The sequence below is a fragment of the Oxyura jamaicensis genome, chromosome 8 (genome assembly GCF_011077185.1).
Source record: "Oxyura jamaicensis isolate SHBP4307 breed ruddy duck chromosome 8, BPBGC_Ojam_1.0, whole genome shotgun sequence".
Taxonomy (NCBI): Eukaryota; Metazoa; Chordata; class Aves; order Anseriformes; family Anatidae; genus Oxyura; species Oxyura jamaicensis.
The window spans coordinates 26496812-26521978 of record NC_048900.1 but is presented as its reverse complement, the minus strand read 5'-3'; the positions used below and the strand labels follow the sequence as shown (position 1 = coordinate 26521978).

Here is a 25167-nt window from a genome sequence, read left to right as displayed (position 1 = left end):
AAGACTTCACAGGTCTGATTTTGCTCCTTCTAGTTTTGTAGTATTGGTATTTCACTGGCTATGGCAGGGACTCCTAACTGACAACCAGGCAAGGACAGAGCTGGACCCTGATACAACATGATTCATAAATTACTGTCTCAGTTTCAGTGGATCAATTAGATCAGCATGTTGGAATGATCTCATGCCCTTCGTGAATTTCGGAGGGCTGGGACAGTCAGGAGGAAAAACACTGTAATTCTAAAGAGCCAGCCCAAAGTAGAGTTTTCAGAATGCCCTAGCACTCAAATCTGGGCAGTGTGCAAATATGGGCACTGTCACCAGAGTTCTTATTTACTGTTTTATGCCATTAAGCTGAATTACGGAGTGCTGAGACCATGGTGGAGGCAACCTTTACTTCTGCATGGATGTTTTGTAAGTTCTTCTATACTGAGGTTTCTGGGCACTTGTCAGAGGACAGTTTAATGCAGAAATAAGAACCAAAACCAGTTGCACTAAGGGTTCCCTAATCTCATTATTCTGTGATTTATCCAAGAAAATAGATTAAATAGAAGATAGCTGTGAGCGTAGGTGTGCATATCAACAGGAGTTACTTCTTTGAGTTGTCAGAGATGTGCAAGGTTAGGGAGAAGTGCACTCTTGTGGAGAGCCTGCAAGAGGTCCGTTCACTGGCAGTGAGTGCAGCAGGGTAAATTCTACTTGAATAGAGTTAATCCTAAGCATAGTTCTGGTAAAACAGAAAGCAACATGGCAAATCACTTGATGTTAAATATATTTCAAATCAATCCTTGAAATAATGCCAAAATCCTGGCAGAAAGAAATGTCAAACAAAGAAAACAGCAAATGAAAAGTAGAAGGGCTAGGCTGTTGCTCTTTTCAGCATATACTGGAGGGGATTGTTTTGTTTGTCTTGAATTCTCTTTCTGGCAGTTTTAATTCTAAGCTGCAAAGAAGCTGTTACTGTGTTGGGTATTAAGTGGTAACTGAACAAAGAGGCTGTGTAGCTGAAATGGTTTCCTGTTTGGGGTAGTGATTTGAGTTTTCATTGTAAAACATTTTTACACAAGAGCACAAAGAGGTTGATTGGGGATGTAGGTTACTTGGTGAGTGTGAGAGGTCTGCAGTGACTCTACATGGAATGTGTGGATGTGAAGAGGTCTCCTTTTCAATAAAAGAATGGAGAAATCAAGGTGTGGTAGGAGGACCTGTAGCCTTCAGTGATCCAGTGTCTCTTAACTGTAATTTTTCATCCCTGTGATCTAAAAATGCCTGGAAGAAGCTCCAGCTGAGCCTGGAGGGAAGATGTCAGTTGAGAAGAGTCTCGTGAAGCCTGTCATAGAAAAGGAGCTTAATTTACATGTTTTGGGGGACCAGCAAATGGAAGACAGCCCATGGCTGGAAGCTGATGTGCAGTGCAGGTTTACTAGCTCCCCTCTGTTGTCTTCCCTTTGTGTGTAGGAGTATTTCTGTGACACAGCTTTAGCACCCAACATGGAAAGTTCTTAAGACTCCCAATTCATTTTGATTCCTACTGTGAGTCATTTTCTACCTCCTTTGACTATAAGTAGAGTAGCCTCCAAATATATGCTTCAGAATTAGATCCCTCAAACTAGATGCTGTGCATGCCCTTGCCACCAGTCCTTTTCCTCTGTCTAGCTTGCATTGAAAAGAACAAAATGCTTTTTGGTTACCAGATTCCTCTTTTGTTTAAAATTTCTGCATAAGCCTGCGTGTCTACATCGATTTTGTCCTTGCAGAAGTCAGCTTCTGTGGCTTTTACTGACTTGGTGACACTTCCAGGCTTCTAAATCTTTCAGCCCAACATCTTGATGGAACTAATTCTTGTTGTGCTCAGCTGGAAGTATGGGTGGTAGGTTTTTTCCTTTTTAATATATAGAGTGCATGCTGAGCTAGGCAGACATAAAATTCCTTCTTGGGACATAGAGACATATATGTTTACACAAGACACATGCAAGGTGCCATATGGCAAAAACCCCAGCTTTCATTCCCTGCACATCCTTGTGTTTCAAATGTTTGGGAGAGCACAAGCCCCTGCGGAGCCTTTACATGGTCTGCTGGCGAAAACTTCCATGGAGAAGAGAGACTAAATGGACTAAGTAAAATACAGGGGAGTGGAGGTCTGGGAGTTAAAAAGTTCAGAGTTTAATAAGTAAATGGGAAAGCAATAACCCACATGCAGTTCATAGGAGGCATGCTTTGGCTATTAGTGAATTAGATGACTTAGAGAAAAAAGCACAAAGGGAATAGATTTTTTCAAACTGTGCATGTATGGAAAGATCCTGTCTCTTCAATGGAGTCATATAATCGATGATGAAAGCATGTTTACAACAGGAACAATGCAAGCACCCACATCAGAAAATGTGTGAACTTGTATGTTGAAAAAGTCACTCTGGAGTTCTTTTAACCTACAGGCTGCTGAGAAAACCCTGGTGGTGTCCATCTAGAGCAAAAACAAACAAACAAACAAAGAAAAAACGAAGGGGACAAGGGGCAGGTATACATAACCCTAAATGGTGTAGAGTTGTCTTCTACCTTACATCAGGATGCTCAGTGGCATTTATTCAGAGGGTATGGATTGGTTTGTCCTGGTTCACCTGGTCTCTGGGAGCACAGCCTGTTGGCCAACCCATGAGATCCATGAGAGCAAGGGGTTTAAACCAGGTAGGCTGACAGCAGCGTGTGTGTGCTGTGTGCGTTGTTTGTATAGAAAAAAAATACAACTGTCTGCTACCCAGGTAGCGTGACCAGCTTCAGCTGGGGTTGAAGCTTGTGCATCTAAATAGTAAAATGGGTTTGATAGCACCAGCTTTGCACAGCACAGCACCTGCCTGTTGCATCTGTGGCATCCTGGAACGTGTAGTGGAAGGCAGGGCACAGGATGGAGAGGGTTAAAGACAGTGGTGGAAGTGAAGGTTTCAAACTGAGCTTAGAAACGAAAGGGAAGTAGAGGTGAGTGGAGAAGTGGGAACAGAGAATGGGGCTAAGGGCTGCATTCGTGTCTCCTTCAACATATTTATTCATTAGGCAGCAGAGTCACCCCTGTTCTTCTCTGTTTGGCAGCGCAAGGAAAACTACAATGATATATCCTATCTATTAGAAATACTGAGAATTAAATCGATTCCATACAGTCTTCTTAAAAAAAAAGAAAGGAAAAAAGAAAAAGAAATACATCGCATTTCATTACATTGAGCTTATATTCTCCAAGTGCCTATTAGGAAGGTTTTAGGATTTCCTTTTTAATTAAAATAATGTTTTGTTGAGCTTAATATTTTCCTAAAACATTTATTTTAATGTCTTTTCCCCCTGTTACTAAAACCCAAGCTGTGAGGAAGGATAACTGACCACAAAAAAGGCCAGATGTGCTGAGAACAATATTTTTCGGATTGCCTGGCAACAGGCAAAAGGTAATTCCAAGACGAGAAAACTCCGTAACAATGAATGTAACGACAAGCCCTGTGTTTCATCAGGCTGGGAAAGGTTTTGTCCTGATTGCCACAAAGAAGTGCAATGGTCATTTTCAGTCTGCTCTCAGCTCTGTTGGGGGACGTAATTTAGAGGTCTGAAATCCAAATGGGAAGCCAAGAATGTTGAGTTCCAAGCCTGAGTGCAGTGAAACAGTCACTGTGATAGCAGGCAGTTATTTTGCTTCTCTGACGGTCGATTCACCGTTGCCTAAAATGGTTATATTCTTAGCCATCTAGAGCCTGACACAGAACATCAGCTAAGGCTGTGAAGTCACTGGAACCTAAGCACGTGGCATGTGCTCTCCTGAATCTCAGCCATGCTCTCAGACTTCAAAAAGTGTTGTGAAGGTCTTTGTTGGAAATCTAAGCCATGTAACATTGCAAACCGATGCAATGTATTGCATGTTACTGCATTCTTTGCCTGCTTCTGTTGGACTCTCTTTAAATTATGTCTTTAAACTGTCTTTAAAATATCATGACAAAGTCAAATATGGGAGCCATATCTATCTGCACGCTCAGAGACGAAGAGGTTATTGATCTCTAAACTACTGAAACGTTTTCGAGTTAAGTTCAACTGATATAAAATTAACCATGCTTCTTTATTCAGTAGTGCCAACCCTACTCTTTCACTCTTTTAAAATACCGTGTGTAGTCTGCAAAAAAATTCCACAGAACAGAAATAAAAAGCAATCCAAATAACTTGTTTGAAAAATAAATTGAACATGAAATAACAAATATAGATGTAGCCAACACTTAGGGTTCAGATTTTACTAAAAAGACACACATGGGTTACATTAATCTATCACAAGTTTTTAAGATTGATATTCTACAATTTATTTCACTAACTCGTTTGTTTTAGTTTACAAGAGTTTTCTTAGTCCTTCTGTCTTCACTCATACATCAACGTGAAGGTAAAGTATTTCTGTTATAGGATTATACAGGATGATTCAAAAAGACTTGGAAGAAAGGGATCCTTCTTTTTTATTGAATGCTGTCGGTTTTAACCCTACCCTTTTATAGATTCATATCACCCATATGTATTTTCAAATAGGAATCCCTGTAGCTATTTTCAAATAGCTGTCACCTCTGTTGTGATACACAAATGTAGGACAATTTGCTTCTCCGCCTGACTCTCACTGTACGGTGTGGTTTGCTCTGTACTAAAGAACCTGTTGGTTCTCACATACTGCATTTTTTTGGAGATATTGTACAGGTATTATAAAAAAGTAAAGCCAAGCCTCTACCAGCTGTATGAAACAGGCCATCAAATGGGAACAGAACGTAACCAACCTGGGGTGACCCTGGAGTGTGGCGTGAGCGGCTCTGTTCATCTTGATGAGATGCGAACTCTTTTGTATGTGGCAGTGAAAATTCAGTGCTGTCACTGTTAACCACTTCAGTCTAGGTGAGGACAAACAGCAGCAAAAGAGACTCAGAGGTCTCTCGCCTTGATGCCATGGAGAGAGAGTTGTTACCTTCCTTTGCTGATCTAAAAGAACCAGAAAAGAACCAAAGGAACTGGGTGTTCCAGGTGGCCGTATTGAAAGCCCAAATGTTCGACCCCATGGGCTTACCAATGGGCTTAAGAACCGCACAACTGCACGTGAACATTTTTTAGTAGCCTTTCTGTGTAGCGTTGATTTTGTTCGATAGACCCTCTCGATGCAGTTGCTTCCTCAGCACCATGTTCAGATCCTGTGTTTGCTAGCGTAGTTCATAGAGCAAGGAGGGAATTCTGCGCCTTAGCGCAGTGGTCTGGGACTATTCAGCTCTGAGGGGTTTCTTGCCTTTTTCAACCGCAAAAAAGAGATCTAGTGGTGTACAGTATTGCTATCACACAGAGATGAAACCAAAACACTCAAATCAAATTGAATGTTATTGGAAGTTTTGTATTGACTTGTAAGTCATCAAAAATGTCTCTGAAAGTGCAGAACTTTCCTTTCTAGTCATTGGATGCCCAAATACCTAGAGGTTTGCTGCATACTAGACGGTGCAAGTGACTGCAAAGAAATCATTAAAAGATCTGACCATCCCAGCTTTGGGTCTCCAGACCAAGATCTGGAAGTTTGTATTTGGGTTATCTTGTTACAAGCTTGAAGATCTAAGTGAAAATAACTATTTCATTTGGGCAAGGCCTACTTAAGTAGCCTGTCATACACGGCTAGTCACACCAACATGCTTCTGAAGTGCCTCTTAAGCTGTGTCCACAGTATAAAAAGGTGTGCCCAAACTCCTATCCATTGTGACTGTATTTCACTGGAACTGAAGGAGAAACCGTGTGTTTCTCAAGGCATAATAGGCATAGAAACCTTTGGGAAAATGTTATTTATTTATTTATTTTAAAAATGCTGCATTTTCATGAATCATTTTGAAGATTCTGCGTTTTGAAATGTTTAGTTTGTTCAAGCCTCCCAACAGGCAGCATGACGCTAAGCATCGATTTTAACATTGGTAAATTACTGACTGTAGGAGTTGCGGCAGTCACTCCAGCCGTGTGGTAATAGAGGTTATTCAGCACTACTTGGGCATAATGAGATGCTGAACATTTGTACAGGCCTTCTCTATAATACCTGTTTTTTCTGCGTTGGCACCTTCTGGGTTAATAATTTTCTCTTGGAGGGCTCTTATAGATGGGCATGGATGGTTTTCACTTGTTGGAGAAAATGTGGCACCGTTTGGTCTTTCACTGGCCCCCCGTGACTCCTCCAGCTGCCAGGAACAGCGTTCCATTTCTCAGTGTTGTCGTGGTAAATTTTGGACATTGCATCCAAACAAAACCGAGAATGGCAAAATCTTTTAAAAAAAGAAGTAATTAAAGAGAATGAAGCAGTAAGAAAAAAAAAAGGCAAATGACCTAGTTTGGTCTTCACCACAAAACCCACAATGCTCTGGGGATATCTAAGTATGTTAGGCAAATACTTCAAATCTATCTCTATTTCGAATGTGAGTCATTTCAATTATGTATCATTTCAGTTATTTGTTCATTGGCCTTAATTAGGTAAACTCCAAAGCATTGCAACATGTGTTTATTGTCGATTAATTACCCTTTTGATAAGCTCTTGCTCTTATCTATCTACAACCATAAAGGCTAATTTTAACACTAAGAAGGAAGCCTTCCAGAATGGTAAACAAGATGCTACCAGGGAAGAAGAGAATTGCCCCTTAGTAGGGTCGTTTTTAACGTTGATCTCGTTGTTACACAGACAGGTTTCCCTTCGTGTGACGAGGTGCTGTTCTCCCCTTGGAGAACGTGCCCCTAGCAAGAAACACCAGGCTGACTCTGCAGATCCTGAGCAGTTGTGAGCGGTCCTTCCTGAGGTGTGTAGCCCTGTCACAATCCGTGGGACCAATTCTCACGTGTCTTAACCTGGCATAAATCACGGAAACACTCCCCCAAAGTTAGTTACCCCCGAATGAAAGCAGCAAGATAGCCAAAGCTGAACTAACCTGATTACTCATATGGAAGGAATTGCCTGATTGCAGCCTTTGCACACTTCTGCATCAACCTCTTCCGTTCCCTTTGTGAGTGTTTAAATGTAAAGATATAAATCAAAGCTGCCGGACAGCAAAAGAGAAAGACAAAAGTTACCTTGATGGATTCCACTTCCATGAGATCCTTCTGGAAACCATTCTGCTTTTATTAGATTTACTCTCTGTAAATTAGGATTAGTTTTTTTATGGATTTATGAAATAGCTATGGTTCTACTGAAAGCAGTGTGAAGGCTCTGGTGTAAAGCAGGGAGTGTGCTCTTTTCATCTGGTATTGGTAAGTTACAGTATGTAGGTTAAAGGCCCCTTGATACCAGTGAAAGAGGAGATCTAGTTCCAGACATGGAAAATGCTTAAATCTTGTGTTATGCCAGCCAGTGATATTAATATTGCATAAAAAAGCCAGTTGTCAAAGGGCCAGATTCTCTTCTCAGTTACACTGGTGTAAACCAGACACTTTTTTTTTTTTTTTTTTTTTTTTTTTTTTCTGGAGGCAATGAATTTGCTCTCCCATGTGCTTGAACATTTGAATGTAGACTCCAGTTGTCTGTGTTCAGAGACACCTCGCAGTCCTTGTTGTGGTTTGCTGTGTGGAAAGAGAAAAAAGGTGAGACACTGGTGCTGCTACTTGTCCATCGTTATCCTGACTGCCGTGCGCTGGGCATATTTCAGAGGTGTTCAGGTGCAAGTGTGACTTCACACAAGGCACCGTTGTGCAAGCAATTTTCAGCTCTGGTTTACAAATCTGTGAGGAACTTTCTGAAGGCAAATCTGTGGCAGATTGTCTGAAACACACAGAATTTCACAGATTTAGCATGCCTGTTCTGTTCCTTGGCAGGGAGAAAATGTATTTTCTGATTTCACAGTTACAAGAGAAGATACTCGTTTTTGACAGCATGGGAATAATGTCCATGTTATTCTAGGAAATCTCCATCTTCACACAAATGGCTATCAGCGTGTGCTACAGTTGGTATCGCTGAATTTTGAGTGAAAGCGTCAGGTTTCCTTGTCTTGATAATATGATAAAATTGATAAAATGCGTATTTAGAAACCCCTAATGAATTTCAGATGTTTATCTTTTGGGGAATGAAAAAAAAAATTCCAATTATTATTCCATTTATTCTATTTATATAAATAAATTTATTTATTTAATAAATAAATAAAATTTATTTTTATTAATATTAATTTTATTTTATTAATATTTATTTATTAAATAAATAAATGTATTTATTCAATTTATTATCCATTTGTATTCCAGTATAAATCTAAAACCTTTTTTAAATGTCCATGGTATTTTGGAGGGAAGATGCATTTTGCATATATTCCAGGAAATATTACTGGTGGAAAACGTGAGGAACTGTGCCCTGGATATTGTAGGTATGACTGATTTACCAACATCTCTTGGTGGCGTGGCCTTTAAAATTGTATAGGGCTTCTTTCACCCATGTTCAGCAGTGTATTTGGATACCCTTTAGATGTGAATCATAAATCCAAATTAATAGCCACAAGTCTGTCTGTGCAGTTTTGCTAAGGTAGATATTGGAGAACAAGTCTTATGAGGAGCGGCTGAGGGAGCTGGGCTTGTTCAGCCTGGAGAAAAGGAGGCTCAGGGGCGACCTTATCGCTCTCTACAGGTACCTCAAGGGAGGCTGTAGCGAGGTGGGGGTTGGTCTGTTCTCCCACGTGCCTGGTGACAGGACGAGGGGGAATGGGCTTAAGTTGCACCAGGGGAGTTTTAGGTTGGATGTTAGGAAGAACTTCTTTACCGAAAGGGTTGTTAGACACTGGAACGGGCTGCCCAGGGAAGTGGTGGAGTCACCATCCCTGAGGTCTTTAAAAGACGTTTAGATGTAGAGCTTAGGGATATGGTTTAGTGGGGACTGTTACTGTTAGGTCAGAAGTTGGACTTGATGATCCTGAGGTCTCTTCCAACCTAGAAAGTTCTGTGATTCTGTGATATTACCATTGAAATGAGTTAAATTGTGGTAGGAACCAGCCAGAATAGGAAAGGAATAAAGCCCTGCAGAGCTGTAGACTCCAGAGGCCATAATGATCACTGATGCCATGATTACAACCAGGGCAGAGCTACTTGTCACAAACACCCACTGTAAGCTGAAGGGTATCCAATATGATCTTAAACATTTTGGTCCAAACCCACCAAATACAAGCTGACAGCTCTGTGCAGGCCAAAAGGTGCTCCATTTCTGTACAGCTGCTTTGTACCTTCAGAGCATTTTAGAGCAGTCACAGAGTATCGGTGAATATAAATATCAGTAATTATCACAGTCTCTGAATATAAATCTGAAATAACTAAAATATTAATTACCGTAAAGAAGGTTAATGGCCCATTTTGTATAATCTGAATACATTAAAATCTCAGGTATTAGTCCTAAAAATCTTACACAATCACTTTATATATAGAACTCTGCCCTATGCTTTCTAAGAGTTATGATGTACCTTAGTATTGTGCCTGGAGATGGTTAAGAAAAATCCCATATTGTTTGTCCAATTTTAAAGATTCTAGCTTAAAAAAAAATTAGTCATACAAATAAATGATCAAGAAATGCAATGCATCAGCCAAACACTGAAAACTTTTCACTGGAACCAAGGAATTCTATTCTGGAAATGTCACAATAATGCCTCAGGAGACTTGTAATTTGGGTGTCACATGTACCCACACTTTTCTATGGGTCTGGATCCTTGCCTGGACTACGTCTTCATCTGCCGTGGTCTTCCCTTTACAATGGTGCTGCGAAGCATGATGGGGAAGCTGTGGAGCCCAGCCAGTGGAGGAAAATGGACTTTTGTGCTGTGATCCCTTTCACAGTTTCTCCAGTTACCAGAGACAGTTTCTCTAGTTTTTCTAGTCTTCCCTAGTCACCTGTTTCTTCTCATTTATGTGCACCAAAAACCTGAATGTCATTCTCATTGCTTTCAAAGCATGCATTGACGGTAATTATAGAGGACCACAGCAGCTTGAGCTCTCCCACTTGCCTTTCGTTAGCTTCAGGATAGCAGCTGTACGTAGAGGAAATGGGGGTTCATGTGTGTGAAGGGTACCTCTGCTCTTGAGGAACTGTGCCAGAGCAGTACTGCCAAAAATGACCACAATCTCGGATCTGAACTTCATAAACAATGGAACAAAGCTGCAGCTGATTGCAAGACTTCATGAGTAGAATTTTACCTAGTCTTATATCATGAAAATATCGTTTGCTGTATCCTGCGGTATCTGTGTACCTATGTATTATTATTATACCCGTATCTCTGGGAAATACCAAAATTGTAGTGTTGAAATGGCAGAATTTGTGCTCTTATTGGCAGGTCCACCATGGGTTTCAGTAGAAGGACAGGGCTCAAGAGCAGTGTAAAGTAGGTAGTTTGTGATCAGGGTGTTTGTAAGTCATATGGCTACTCAGAGGGATTCATTGCAGTTGACTGCAGCTGTCTGAAAGTCAGGTCCTCAGTTTAAGTTACTTCTTGCTAGTATTTGACCAATACTAAGTTCTTGGTTTCCCCTTTTTCCTTTCTTTTCAACTAAATTATCATTAGTGGCTATATATATATATTCTGAAAAATATTGCTATAGCTCTAGTCTGTTTTTCCAAGTCAAGTGAAATGTAGTATTCACCAAAACAGAAATTATTATTATTAGTAGTAATAGTAGAATTTATACTAACAGCTCACATTGAAAATACAGTTAAATGCATACATTGAATCAAATTAGTTACATTTTTTTTCCACACTGTTGACCTGGCAGTAAAGGAGAAACATGCCCATCTAAAGTCATAATCACAGAGATAATTGTCTGCAAAGAAAAACTCAACTTACGTCACTGTTTTCAGAGAGCTTCTCTCCGTGAAAATAAAGGGACTCATCCCTCCACAAAACCTAACAAAGGCAAGATTCTGCCATAAAAATACACAAAAGGAAAGGAAGCTATCATACTAAGGTTTTTTTTTTTTTTTTTTTTGGAGTTAAATTATGCATAGCCACAAAACTTAAAAAGAGAAATAAACAGTCATAATTCACAGATTCCTTTGGAATTAATTTTTGCTTCCTTGTGAAACCTTTCATTTCCACTGCCACTTACAGGAATTTTACAAGGAGTTGCAAAATCAGCAAACAGTGTAGTAGTAAGTATAGCCTGTTCTTAGTCAAAGGCTTATGATAATTTCTTCTTTTTTTGACAGTTAATGGTGGCTACAATCATTGTAACTTGATCTCTGAGAAGAAGAACATGATGGACATGGAGATGACAAATAGCTCAGTACCAGTCTGCAGACAAGGACTGTTCATCCACACAGGAAACTCACTCATGCGAGACCACCCACTGTCCTGTGAGAGATTGCTTCATGTTGGTCAGCTGAACTTGACACACTCTGATATAAGGTATTACTGCAAGATTTGACAGTTGATATACTTAGCTCTTCTGGAATGCTTCATTTTTGTAACTGTTTCTGAGTAGCATCCATGGGTGCTATATTTGGAGGAGTATTTTTGGCTTTTACTTCATTTTGGAAGTCCTTTGGATGCTCGTTTAACCACACTACTCATTTGCAGGTTCTCACTGCAGGGATATGGACATGTGCACAGACAACCAGCCAAAGCAGTGCCAGTAGGAGTCACTGTATATGCAGCTGCAGCCCCCCTGCATTGAAGTTTAAATACAACTTCTCTGTGGGGGCTCTTCCAGCATGCTCAAAAGTCAATGAGAGTTTTGCCAGGGGCTTAAGTAGGGTCAGACTTGTCTCCTCTGTACCTCCACTCTCCACCCTCCACACCAATGCCATGCTGTTTCCAGCTTGCAGCCTGGAAGGCAGGGATGATACTTACTCCTAAGCCAATGTCTCCCATATGGCAATTTGGCATGTCACCATCAAACCTACAGGAAGCCAATGCCACTTTTATTTCTACAGTATTTCCTTTAATGAAGTATTTTCAATGTTCCCATACAGCCACATCCTTGGTATTTGCTTTTAAGGCCGTAATGTGAAAATTTGGTCTCTGGTTTTGATATATACACTGTAGTTGGATATGCTATGAACAGAATCTCTATTTAAACATTTGCTATAAATTAATTATATGAAAACACAGGACTCCATTATTTTTTTGTTGTTGTTACAAATTTAACATTACCAGATTTTAAACAAGTACCCTAAACAGACATCCATTGTGAATAGAAGCCTGCTACAAATTAAAATCTGTCCATCTATTTTAATTACAATGCTTTTTGGCAGAGGATGTAATACAGAATAATCTTGACCTTTTTGAAGAGCTGTAGAAAAGAAAAACCTCAATAAAGTTGCAGCCTTTATCTTAGATACTTGGAATAATTGGCACTCTGCATGAAACTATCAGGCCCAAATTTCCATAGTCACAGCAAGAGGAAATATGGACTATAGCTTGTTCTTGGAAATCTGGCTGTTTCTGATTTTATTGTACATATTTATGTCTTATTTCCCCTTTTCCATTTACTAGTGGGGTAAGAACATCTGTGTTTTCAGGAAGAGGAGGCGCACAGAATATGGCAAGCAAGTGGAAAGAGCTGTTTGTTTGTTTGTTTGAAAAGACCAAGTAATATCTGTGCCACATAACAAAATATTCTGCTATCGCTGCAAAGATTTGTAGATGCTGTTGAAGCTTCATTCAAGTCTGCTTCCTCCCAGCTTCTTCATGAAGCAATGTGGGATTGCCACTTACCAACCTTTTTTATCCTGTCAGTGAGGACAATTATGAAACAAAGATAATTAGGGCAAGAGCAAACAAAAGGAGAAAGAGAGTACTCTGCTTAGATCTTTTTGGACCTTTTTGTGAAACTTATAATGAGGAAATGACAGATACCTGCATACCGTGGATCACAGTACCCACCCTCAGAAATACGAACCCATTCCAGCCCCCATTTGAGAGAAGATTCCCAGAACAACATAAAGGATTGTCAGCTGCATAACATGAGAAAAGTGGCAGGTGACAGGCCTAGCTCTGTCCTCTTTGCTTTATAGCATAGTCTAAAGCTTTGAGTCTGTGCTGCTTCCTAAACAACAGTTTGGAAATGTTCAGAGAATATCTTGAAGGTCCCTTCCATTCCTTTATGGGTTGTTGGTGTGTCCTGTCAGTCTTTCTCTACATGTAAGTCCACCTGGCTGGTACTACTTTTGTCTGTCTGGGATGTGCAAGGTAATGCCAAGCCCATCTGTGCTCTGTGGGTCTCCTGGACACAATGTCCAATTTTGTCCTGGTGTTACTCACCACATGTGTGGTACAGAGCCAAAATCTTGGCATGTGAGGGAAGGTGGACAGCAGCAGGGATGACTTCTCTTCATGGTATTTGGTATGCTAATGGTCCTTGACAAACAAGTAACAAAAAGCATGGGCTTTCCCTGAAGAACCAGAAGTACGTGAACGTAGCTGAGGTGGGGGCGAATGCCCATCGGGCTCCAGTGAAGTCAATGGGAGCCAAGGGTACTCTGTGCCCCCCCAGATTTACACCTTCCTCAGAGAAGGAAGGTTGCAATCTGAAATATGAGAGAAATAGGGCTGGAATGGACAGATACCTGAGCACATGGGGGACATTGCAGGCAGTTTGGTTGTTCTGTCCAGCTCTAGTAACAGGCATAGAAACGAAGATACAGATTCCAGCAAGCTCTCTAAACTGAGCTTTGAACCACTCTGCATTTCTAGGATATGCAACATCCAAAGAAAGCCCAGACAAACCAGAGAGCACCTCCCCTAACAATCCAAAATCTCCCTCAGGACTTGGGGTTATGACTGTCTTTGTCCTTTTTCCCTCAGCGCACTGAAACTTGTTATCCCCTTCAGCTTCTCCCTGAATTACTTTCTATCAGAAAAAATTACTCTAGGGTTGACTGCCTTAATCCAAGAATCATGATCCCTCTTCCTCCTGCCCCCTCTTCCCCACTCAGTTAATAGCTTTTAAGTTGTGCAACATAATTGCTGCTACATGCTATCTGTGAATGCGATGTGTGTGGGACTGGAAAAGTCCTAATACCTTCTTCACCACAATTGGAGTCAGCACACAGCAAATGTTGGCCTTCTGTCAGATAATCCATTATCAGCCAGAGCTAACCCGCCCACACTGTGCTCAGGGCCCAGCGTATAAAACCCAGGGAGGACACTGGAGCACTCAGATAGTGTTGCAGAGGGTCCCTGGATGTGCAGCACAACAATCCCCCCTAGCTCCTTAAAGCTGCCAGTTATCACTGATTGCACATTTACAGTGGCAACTGAAGGCGTGTACTTTTGTTTTGTAAATAATCTGGAGATCTCAGATACAGCTGTCTTTTCCTCTGAGGGCAGTTGGGAACTGCAGTACTTCTGGCATGGTGCTACAGGCCTCACGTTCTGGCTCCAATTACCACGTAAGGGAGTCTCTTTAGAAATGTTTTAGTATCCTCTGAGAGGCTGCTGTTACTCTACAAAGGCCTTATGTTCAGCCTTTGTATGCTGAGCAGAGTACACAGATGCTCCCTGTGAAGAGATGTCCATGGGACATACTCTCCTTCCAACCCCACTCCCTTCCAGGGCCACTCACCTGGAAGCCCCCCACATGCCCACACAGTGCGCTTCATGCTGCCATGCGATCCTCTGTTCGTCTCGCTCTTGTCTTGGCTGTTTGTTTCATACGCATTTATATTAGGCTGCTGCCCAGAGATTATGAAATTCTTAAGGCCAGCATTGCCTGTGTGTACCAGACCTGGAATCTGATCTCTGGCTGTAACAGCTAGATGCCATTGCAGGAGCAAGTAGTGCAGTAATAGGGTGGAAGAAGAGCCACAAAGCACTTTGGGTTCCAGACACCTTGTCTCTCTCTCACATTAGTGTTGTTTGTGTCCATTTTCCCCCCACCCTCAGGGCTGGGAGGAACCTGCAGGCTTTTCCCTAGACCAGTGATGGTAAAATTCTGCCAGGAATACAGAAAGTTTGCATTCATGCAACTTTGATGTTCTGTACCTCACCACTTAAATGTCAGGAAATTGAAACAAAGCCAGATGCTCCCAGCAGAGTTAACGATTACAAAATATGTCACGTATTTAAATACACAGTGCTAAGGGGAAAGCTGTAGCTCCCAGAAAAGACTTGCCTCTGATCTGCACAAGCAGCTTGCACTTACCATCAAGTAGGCAGTGCAAGGTAGTGCTAATAGGATGCTTAAATTCAGTGCCTTCATCTCTTTTGTTTGTGAAATAAAGCATTACAATGCCTTATTGGAAAAGGCCTCAAAACTGCCCTCTGTCACTGTTTCATGTTTTGCACGGTAGCAGCATCACAACAATACAGTCCTGACTCTGAGTGAGACCTTGTGCTAGAAATGCAGATGGTTGTCACTAGGAATTTGGAGAATGTAGTATGTCTCAGGGTAAGGGCGCTTGTATCCATCCTGCTGGTACTCCGCACTGACTCTATCTTGAACTCCTCACAAGAATTTCTGGCAGGATGGGAGCTTTACAGAAAGCTTAATAATATGACACCAATTGTCACGGGCTGGCATGTAAGGATAGGGTTAGCTTTTTGTGATGTAAGAGACGTGTTGTGTTTACTTTAGCCTGAGGCTTTGGGACCACTATGCTATGGTACAAACTGAATTATTTAGAAGAGTTCTTGTACAGAAGAAACTAAATAATAGGAAATATTGTGCCTGGCATGGTATGCTGTAAAACCTTTCTCAGAATGAGTTTAAAACAGCACACTTTCTACTGAGCAGTGAAGCTACAAGCAAGCAGGGCAGGGTTTTCCAAACATGTGCAATAAAAGGTTTTTACTTATGCTTATGCCACATATTTTACAGACATATGGTTCTGTAAATGTTAAAAAATAATGCATGAATACTGATGTGTTTTTTTTTAAACTCACCATCTGCAAAACCAGGTGCTTTAAGTTTACCCTGAGACCAACTGTGCAAACCTAAAGGGAGAAATTATAACTAATGGATTATGGAAACCTCTAAAAAATTTAAATGTAGTCTTTTTAAACTTCTGGTGGCAGAATGCAAGGTCTGATTGTTCTGTAGCAATGAATGGGGAGGAATCTCATTTCTCTCATTGCCTTAGAGTCATTGCGGCCCTACTGGCTGCATACTGTTGTAGTTTAGGAACCTATCAACAGTGGATGCACCACTACCAGCTGTGTGCCTCAGACTGGTGTCATTTTTTGCACCGTTCATTGCATGGGAAGGAAGTCTTTTTTTTGAAGCTTTTTGTTGTTGTTTTTATTTATTTTCTAATTGGCAGTTCTTTGAGAGCTGCTACCAAGGAGGAGTTAGAAGTGGTCCCACCTTCTAATGTTTGTAGTGGTTTAATGGAAATAATAGAGGTGAAATCATCTAAGTCATAAAATAAATGCTGTTTACTCAGCAGCTCTGCAGTTTAATGTACAGATACATCCACAATATTTTATGCTTTAAAATGTGTCAGATTTGTCAGCTACGGTGTCACACACACAAGTTGCCAAATGGCCAGGTTTCCTTCATCTTTTGTGGCACTAGCATCAAAAAAGCATAAAAATTGTTTCTGTGGAACATGTCAGCATAAGTGCCATGGAGGACTTCTCTGGGGTGTTTATTAGTTCAGGTACAGCTTTCTTGCACACAGATGTACTTTCCTCTTCTAGGTCTGGCACATCACTGCGTGTTGAAGCCACAGGTTAAACCACACTACACTTTTCAGATAACTAAGAAACACCCACTGGCTCTAAGAAAAACACACAGTTGGGTCATGCACAGTAAATGTTTACCACCGAGATAAATTTTTTTCGTGTTAAGGCATAAACCAATTGCTGGCTGCTTGGCAAAAGATGTTATCCTAAGAGTTTTTCCAAAATGTCTATGTGGGGTTTATGCTTCCTGAGCAATTGGATTCAGCACACATCAAAAAAAGATAGAAAATCCCTTCTGCAGAAAATCACTTCTTATCATTTGCAGACCCATGCAGATTTTCAAAAAATGGAAATGGACATACATAGACTACCAGTTTAAATCTACTGGTTGTGGACTTCTCCTGGTTATCTTTTGTAGACCCGTTAGAAGTAAATAGTTGTCTGATTTCTCATCAGCTCTGGACCACTGGTTGAAAGCGAGCTGTTCTGTGTTTGTAATCCTTTTTTCCCCACTGATCGAGTGCTTTTTTTAATTTAGCGAAGCACAGCATCTCCGTCACGGGTGAGCAAAATTCAGCTAGCCTTTTTTTATTCATGTTAAGATTGCCAAGGCATTTTTCCAGTGTGCTCTGAGGAAAATGCTGATATTTGAATAATTTGAAAATGCCCAAAGCTCTCAAACTTCATTCTCAGCTATTGTTTTGCCCAATCTATTATGCATTGAAAACCTAGATTGTGATTGATGAACTGCCCGTAGCAGTAGAGGGGAGACTGTCTGTCCTGTGCATAACTCAGTGTGTAAAATTAATCCCATGTAAAATGATGCTGCCTGTACAAGGGTTGTAGAGGAAGCACTGCAGAATTTTTTGATGTAATTGCTACATTAGACAAGCAACATTCAGCAGAAAACAAGTGCTTCCATTCTTCGGGGCTTAACAAATGTTGTGTTTTGTACAAAAATGATAAATCCTGTGGTAGTTCGTGATGCTTAATGCAAACTATATTACAGGTCACCCAGGTTTCAAGACTCGGTAGATTCTGCTGCTCCATGCGTGAATGGAAGTCACCCAGCTCAGCACATTAAACAAGAATGCCCCGGTGATTATAAGGTTCTGTCTGAGGCTTCCACGCATAGAAGGATTACAGAGGGGATGGAGCTGAGAGCCTCCGGTAGCCTGCATCCTGAAATAGACCTAATGAATAATAGCTTTACAAATTCACTTTCTTCCTACTTGTTTAATAATGAACATAGCTCCTCCCTGGGTCCGTTGTCACTTGGCACCCCTCAGCACTCGGCTAGGCTACAAACGAGCAACCTGAAGAAGAGATGCATCTCTGTTGTGCCGTCCTCAGCTGACGGAATTGACATTACAGCTATCATCCGCACATCACAGACGTCACTGGTCACCTGTGTGAATGGACTGCGAACTAATTCAGCTGGCATTTCCTCTCATCCCGTGGAGATCAGTCATCACAGTGCTCAAAAATCCTCTCGACCCCAGTCTTGCTCTCAGCCTGGAAACCCTTGCAGCATTCCCTCCCCTCCAGCATGTCTTGTACCTATTTCCACTGAATGTGACAGAGGTGACTGTGAGCAGATACAAATGCAGCAAGTCGAGGAGAATGGAAGTCTCAGCCTTATGATGAATGGTAGTAGCATTCCTCATCAAAACACCTCCCACAGCACTCAGAAGGTGAGTTTCTTAAAACAAGAACCATCTGACGATTATTCCTCTGCCGCTGATCTTTTCCGACATCATCAGGGGCTGCCTCCCCCTTACCACCTACACCAGCAGCTAAGCCAATCTCAAGGGACACTGCCTCACTTGCACGCCTCTATGTCTCCGAAATCCCTTCAGCCCAGCGAAGGGGACGAACAGGACCTTGGCAATGGCAAGCAGGTCTGTCGGTGGATTGACTGCAGTGCCACTTATGACCAACAAGACGAACTGGTCAGACACATAGAAAAGACACACATTGACCAGCGGAAAGGAGAGGACTTCACTTGCTTTTGGGCAGGCTGTGTCCGCCGATATAAACCCTTCAATGCTCGTTACAAACTGCTGATTCATATGAGGGTTCATTCTGGAGAAAAACCAAACAAGTGCATGGTAAGTCTGGAATTTATTTGTTTGAATAGAAGCATACTACTCTGTTCTCTTTTTTGCTCTCTCTTCAGTCTTATTCCAATATAATTGTTGTGCTTTCCTGTAAGAGTCTGCAGCAGGCTACAGGGGAACTGGAGAAAGCCTTAATATAGAAGGAAATGTTTGAATAAGAAATACTGTAGTTCTTGGAAAAGGGATTCAGTTTCCTTATATGAGAGCTTAACTTTTAATACAGTGCTTTATTTTTTTTAATATTCATTAAAGCATTAATAAAGTGATGATCAAAGCACACAGCAGTTACTTAACGTAAAACAAGTCACTGAGCCTCGGGTGACATTTTTAATCAAGAAACATAAAACACATCTAATGAAATTCTTTTCATTCCTTCAGCTGAGCAGCAACCCATAGAGTTGCCAGTGCAAAAGTTTCAAATGGCAGTTTAGAAAAGAAAAAGAAACTTGTTAAGGATTTTAAACAGTTAAAAGAATAAAAGGAATATCTTCAATTACATTTTCAAAGGTTCTTAGGGGCTTTTTTAATTTGCAAAACAGAGCTTTAAAAATAAGTAAAAACCATTGTTCTCTTCTGATCAAGAAGATGTAAACAACATCAGTGTTCCAAAAAGAGGATCTTGGGAATAGCACCATCTCTGCATCTGCCCACCATGATGACAATATGGCTAAACTAAAATAAAAGTTAATGACTTCCATTAAGCTTTCCACATGTTTGCAACAACAATGATATAAGACCCTGACTGAAACAGATGAAGCAAAACAAGTTTGACATAAGCTTCCAAATTGGGCCATGAAATTTGGAAAGTCTTATTTGTAACACCCACATGCGCACGCGTGTGCGTGCATGCACATGAACATACGCGCACACACAAATGAGTCCAAACAAAAGGGTTGATTATAGCAGCAGGTTGTTGTTCTTGATAGGCAGAATTTTTGACTGTATGTCTATTTATTGTTACGATCAGAGCATGATATAATGGAAAATGTTTGTAAGGAAGTTAGGTCAAGACAAACTTTTCCATGGCAAGTGTAGCTTTCTATGGAGGAAAAGGAAAGCATGTTTTTATAAGAAGCTTCCCTTTTTTCATCTGCTCAAGGAAAAGCTTGCTGGCTTGCAATGGGTATGGCAGGGAGAAGGAAGAAAAAAGTTATTTAGTGCTTTATGGAGAAAAATATTCTCTAGGTAGTCACCTGATGATATTCTTACTTCCATTACATAAATGAGCAATGTTACCTTAATATCCGCACTGTTCAGTGGATATTCCCTGAAATAATACTGGAAACAATGCAGATATTTAGCCAATGTCATCGTGTCCAAGGTAAAATGCAAAGTTACTAAGACTTACCTATTTCTTTCATTTTGAGTGAAAGAACTGACTTGCTCATTTCCAGAAGTAGCTCAACCCTATTTTGTAGAAGTATAAAGGAATTTGAAGTTCCTATAAATATCTTTTTTTGGCCATAAATCACCAAGGATAATGCAGCTTAGTTGCTTCTTTCTTAACAAAAGTCTAAGTAAGCAGTGAAAGTATGCCTATTTTATTTTAGCCTTCCTTTTATTCGACTGTTTTTAACAGTCTCTGTAACGAGACTGGTCTTTTCCCTACTTTTATCTCACAGTTTTTAAAGGAAATATTTAAACATGAAACCATGATACCATGATTAGCTTTACTATAATGCTGAAAGAATCAGTAAACTCTATGTGTGTGGGAACTTTTGCCTTTTTCTGCAAAATGCGTATTTGACAGGTATTGTGTAGCAGATTTCTAATGTTACATTCCCGTTCCTACAGGAAACTGGATAAACCAGAGACATTAAATCATGTAACATCTTAGAAAATGCTAAAGATTTTGCTTTTCAATCATGTACATCTGCATTAAAGAAGTGGCTTTTGATAGTGTCTTAATGCTTAACGTTGTGAATAGGTTGAAAAAAATTTTGCATCTGCTATTGCAGATAGGTTTCATGGCACATGTATGCAGCCTTGGCATGTAAGTACAGAAAGATATTTTATTTCAGCTGATAGTGTATTGTTGTTCCCATAGCTGGGATTGCCCCAGTCAGAATTTGGTGCTTTACATTGCAGAACTTGCAGTTAACTCTTGTATTCCCAGACCAACACCCTTCTGCTATCGGCAGATGTATCCGTGTACTAAATGTCACAATCTGGAATCCTCTACTGGAGTAAAACTGGATCCAAGTGAGCACATGAAAAATAAGTTGTCTTTGCAAATTTACTTTCCTACCCTGGAAAGGCCTTGATCTAGCAGGGACAGGATCCAAAGCTGCAACACGGCTCCTTAAAGTTATTAATATCAAGTGGGGATTATTTGCCCAGTGGATTCCATTCCACTTTAAACAAGGGTTGCTGTGCAGTGTTTCTTTGTGCAGTGATGTCATGTCATTTTAAATGATGGCTTTTCTTTTGATGTGATAATAATTGTGCTGTTATTCCTGCAAATTAAGAAGGCAATTCATTCTGTGTCTATAGAGGTCTGAGATTTTGTTTTATTTTTGCTGTAGCCCCGTTAAAGTAACTTTACATCTCTTGGTATTTGTAGTAGAGATTTTCTTTCGCTGTTCACAATTACCCATTGTACTTTCTTTTTAAGCCTTCGATTTTGTTCCCATCTGTAAGATTACTGGCCGACTAGGTATTGAGCTGCTCAGGAGAAGCTATCAGCAAGCAGCACCCCACCATCATACATAAAAGTACTTTTCCATGTAAAATTATTAATTTCTTATGACAAGCTTTGCTACTATGTACTGTAATAGACAAAGGAATTTTGGAATTCAAGCTACTTGAGAACAGGAAATACATGAGACATTTTGATTGAAAAGTAAATGGTTCACTAAAACAGCAGTTAATCCTTTTATTATCTTTCCAACAGCAGTTTCCACAATACTTTCATGAGGTAAGCTTCCTTCAGTCCAACTGTAACACTCTCATCGTTACAGCTGGTTTAAATTTAGCTAGCCTGCTTCTTTCTTTACTACAGATAGTCGGCAGGCAAAACAGTAACTGGTGTAGAGAAATGCTGATGTTTTGGGTCCATATTCTGCTTGCCGTGTTTCATTGCCAAAACCCGTACTATGAGTATACTGTTTTCATATTCCGTTAAATACTCTAATTTAGTGGTGCCTTCTTGTCATTGTGTCCCTCAGTTTGGTTTTTCCTTGGGCTCTGCAAGTAGTCTAGAGGAAACTACCTAATCTCTTTGCAATATCCTGTTATGTTTCATACTTAACTCATGTTATTTTAGTTTTATTAAATTTGGGGTTCATCTGCATTATAATCAAAAATATATCCAACAAAAATAATGATGCAATGCCTTTAAGACTTTAACTTCTGAAGATTAATTTCATGCTTTTTTAGATTTGATGTCCCAGACAATTGGAATTTTGATTGTCTGAGACAGCAAAAATTAGCAAGCTTAAATGGTTTTTATTTAAAAAAAATTCTCATAGCTGCATCTTTTGCTGTCTTTTAGTTCTTTCAATACTTTCGTGGGTAGAACCCTGCTGATCTCTAAATATTGCATCTTTGGTTTAAGCCTCTGCTTACAAATGTAAATACAGAGCTGCTCATTTAGTTGTCTAGCATTGTTTGATTTGGAAAAATCCATGCTTGGCTTATCAGTTTATCCTCTTGTGCTTTCTGTGGCTTCATAAAGAGTAGAAAATGAAGTTAGCATCGCTGCATGCATATGTGTTCAGGGAAACTATGTAGCAGGCTTTCACAGACATGAGCAAAGGTATTATATTTACCTTTTTGTAATTTCTACTTATGCAAACTGTGTTTATCGATATTGGGTTTCCTAATGTTCGTGATATCCATGAAAAGAGCTGGGCGGTGATAACAGCCATTGTTACTGTTTCTAGTTCACATATTTCAAAGAAACAAATGCCTCCTGTGTGTGTTGTAGCCCTGCCTGTGGCATCGTGTTTCTGCCTGGGTAAGACATGGAAGCAGAATCTTTTGTCTTTGCGTACGTGCGGTGTGTTCAGTTTGGGAACAGTCGTAATGCAGGGATTTGGGTTCTGCTGTTGTGCACCCTGAAACTCAGCACTTGTGCTGTTTGTAGTCAGTTCTTTAGAATCCATAAAGGTGAGGCTCTATAGGTATTCTATAGTGACATATAACAGATAAGGAACTTGCCTGAGGGCATCCTGAGGCAATTCCAGCATTCCACTGCAGCTCTGCGTTCAGATCACTGCATCACACAAACTAAGCGCTGACAATTCCACCTATGAAACAGATTTTTGTACGGATTGCATAAAAGATAGCGGTCCTGCTGTACTTGTTATTTTTATTGTACATCTATGATGCAGGTGGTTCCACGTGGCATAAACCTGTGACAACTTTCGGCTGAGCGCCAGAAGGCCTCGCGCGAGGCCTTTGTCATCATGGGCAGCAACGCGGTTATGGCACTTAAGGGCAAGAGAGGGCAAGAGATCAGTGTTATTGCCACTGCTGCTAAGGAAACCATGCGGAATCTCTGCTGTCAGTAGATAGCAAGGATTATGCTGCCTACGGTCAGTGGGGAGCGTGTGCCCAGCAGTGCACGTTGAGTAATGAGATCTCTGCGGGCTACATCTGCCGGTGAGTCTGAGCGAGCCCTGCGAGCGCTGGGAAGCAGGCCTGCGTGCCCGGGCTGACGGAGCTACTTCACCTCAACAGTGAGCCTGGCCCGAGGGAATGCTGTGGAGGTCTGCAAAGTGTTTTCAGCTTTTGGTGTCATGCACTGATGCTAAAGGAGTGCTTTAAAAATATATATTAGCCTCACTTTCTTTCCTTTGAAGTCAATGGTAGGAAACAGCCATTCTACCAAGGCTGCCTCATTATGGATCTTTCTTTTTATGAGGTCCCTTTGGTGGCATTTCCCAACACTCAAGGAATTGCCCCATTAAAACCACTCTGTGATTAGAGGAGAAGTAGACAGCAATTCAGTGGTTTGGTGAAAACACAATGTTTATCTGTTTACGAAACCCACTACAGACTGCCTGACAGCAGTGCAGATGGGTTTAGGCATGCACCAGCACAGCAGGGCAGGCAGGCAAATGGCTTTGGACTCTTTACTGTGTCAGATCACCACCAGCAGCTGGTGAATGTGAACTCTTGGTGTCCATGGGAGAGCTCCAGACTGACAGATCTTGCAGAGCAAATGCTCTGTGACTGGGGTTGTCCCTTGGTTCGCTGCAGCAGAACGGGAATGCAAACCTGTGGTTCTTAGTGCGGCCAGGAGCCACGGTGCAATAGTACAGCACATTGCGGTGTCTGCGGGGGCTCGACACCTGCCTGCTGGAGTTGGCTGTGGAGGGAATAGCTCCAGTGATTCCCTGAGGGACTGTCAGCTTCCCAGTGTGGGGCATCCCTCCCCTGGGACTGCTGACCTTCAGGACGTGCTGTGAGGTGTGGCTGCTTTCTCAGGTTGAGAGCAGTGGATGGGCTGGATGGATTTCCATTTGAGCAGGGTGGCTCTTTTCTTTCGCAGCAGTGTGATATGGGTTAGGTCTCCCTGCATATTCTTGGGCCTTTTGTTTGCATAAATCTAAATAAATACAAAGGAAGTAAGTTGTGACTATTGCTGCCAGCACCCAGAAGGGTATTCAAGCTCAGTTGTGTGCCTTAAAAATTTTACACAGGGTACTTAAGAGAGCTGATAATTGGAGTATGGGAGGCTTTACATGGAAGCATTAGGCTTCAGATATATACTGTTTTTATCCACAAGAGCATTTAATTCCTCAAAATTTTACTTAATTTGACTTGATAAATTATTCAGTAATTGGGGACCTGCTTAAAACATAATCCTACTGTTTGACTACAGTTTTTCTGGCATATTTATGCAGAGCTAGTCACTGAGTGTAGATATTGCTGTTCGTTCTTTTAAGAAACAAAGTGGGATAATAACAGTAATATCACCACAACATAGTGGGTACTTGCTCTGTGAAACTCACTGCCATAGCATATAATGTAATTAATTACCACTATTGTGGATTCTCACAGTGCTGGATCATTTCAGCTAATGAAACTCAGTATCTACTCAAGCTATGGGATGGACGAAGCAGATAGTGGTTTAGGGAACAGCTAGACTTGTGGCACAAGGATGGATATTTATTTCCATGTTCCCCACTAGAAATGTTACTAGATGTTCCAGGCCATTTTTTTCCAACCAGTAGTAGTATCATTGCAAAACAGAGTTTTGAGAAGAAAATCATTAGAGAATCTGGATCACATTCAGTTTGGAAAATAGAATAATTGGGGGACAGTGAACAGGACTGGAGGATTTTGTTACTATTGGCATTTTCTAAACAGTGTACTAATTTAGAAATAATGTTTTTTTTTCTGTATTTTAACCCATCTTTTTTGACTTTTCAGAATGAAAAGTATTAAACAAAGAGGCTTTTTAAGGTTGTGTAAAGGCTCTCCCCATTTGATTTATTTAGTACTTTTGTTTTGTTAGA

General features: G+C 40.8%; 1 protein-coding gene across 3 annotated transcripts in view; it reads left to right on the top strand.

Annotated features, from left to right (window-relative positions):
• The window catches only part of GLIS1 (GLIS family zinc finger 1), a 189512-nt gene that overhangs the window by 72958 nt on the left and 91387 nt on the right, over positions 1–25167 (top strand). For all 3 annotated transcript variants that reach the window (XM_035333435.1, XM_035333436.1, XM_035333434.1), the window contains 2 exons: positions 11162–11360; positions 17590–18691. In XM_035333435.1, coding sequence (XP_035189326.1) covers positions 11162–11360; positions 17590–18691 — 1301 coding nt within the window. The remainder of the gene's footprint in view (positions 1–11161; positions 11361–17589; positions 18692–25167) is intronic.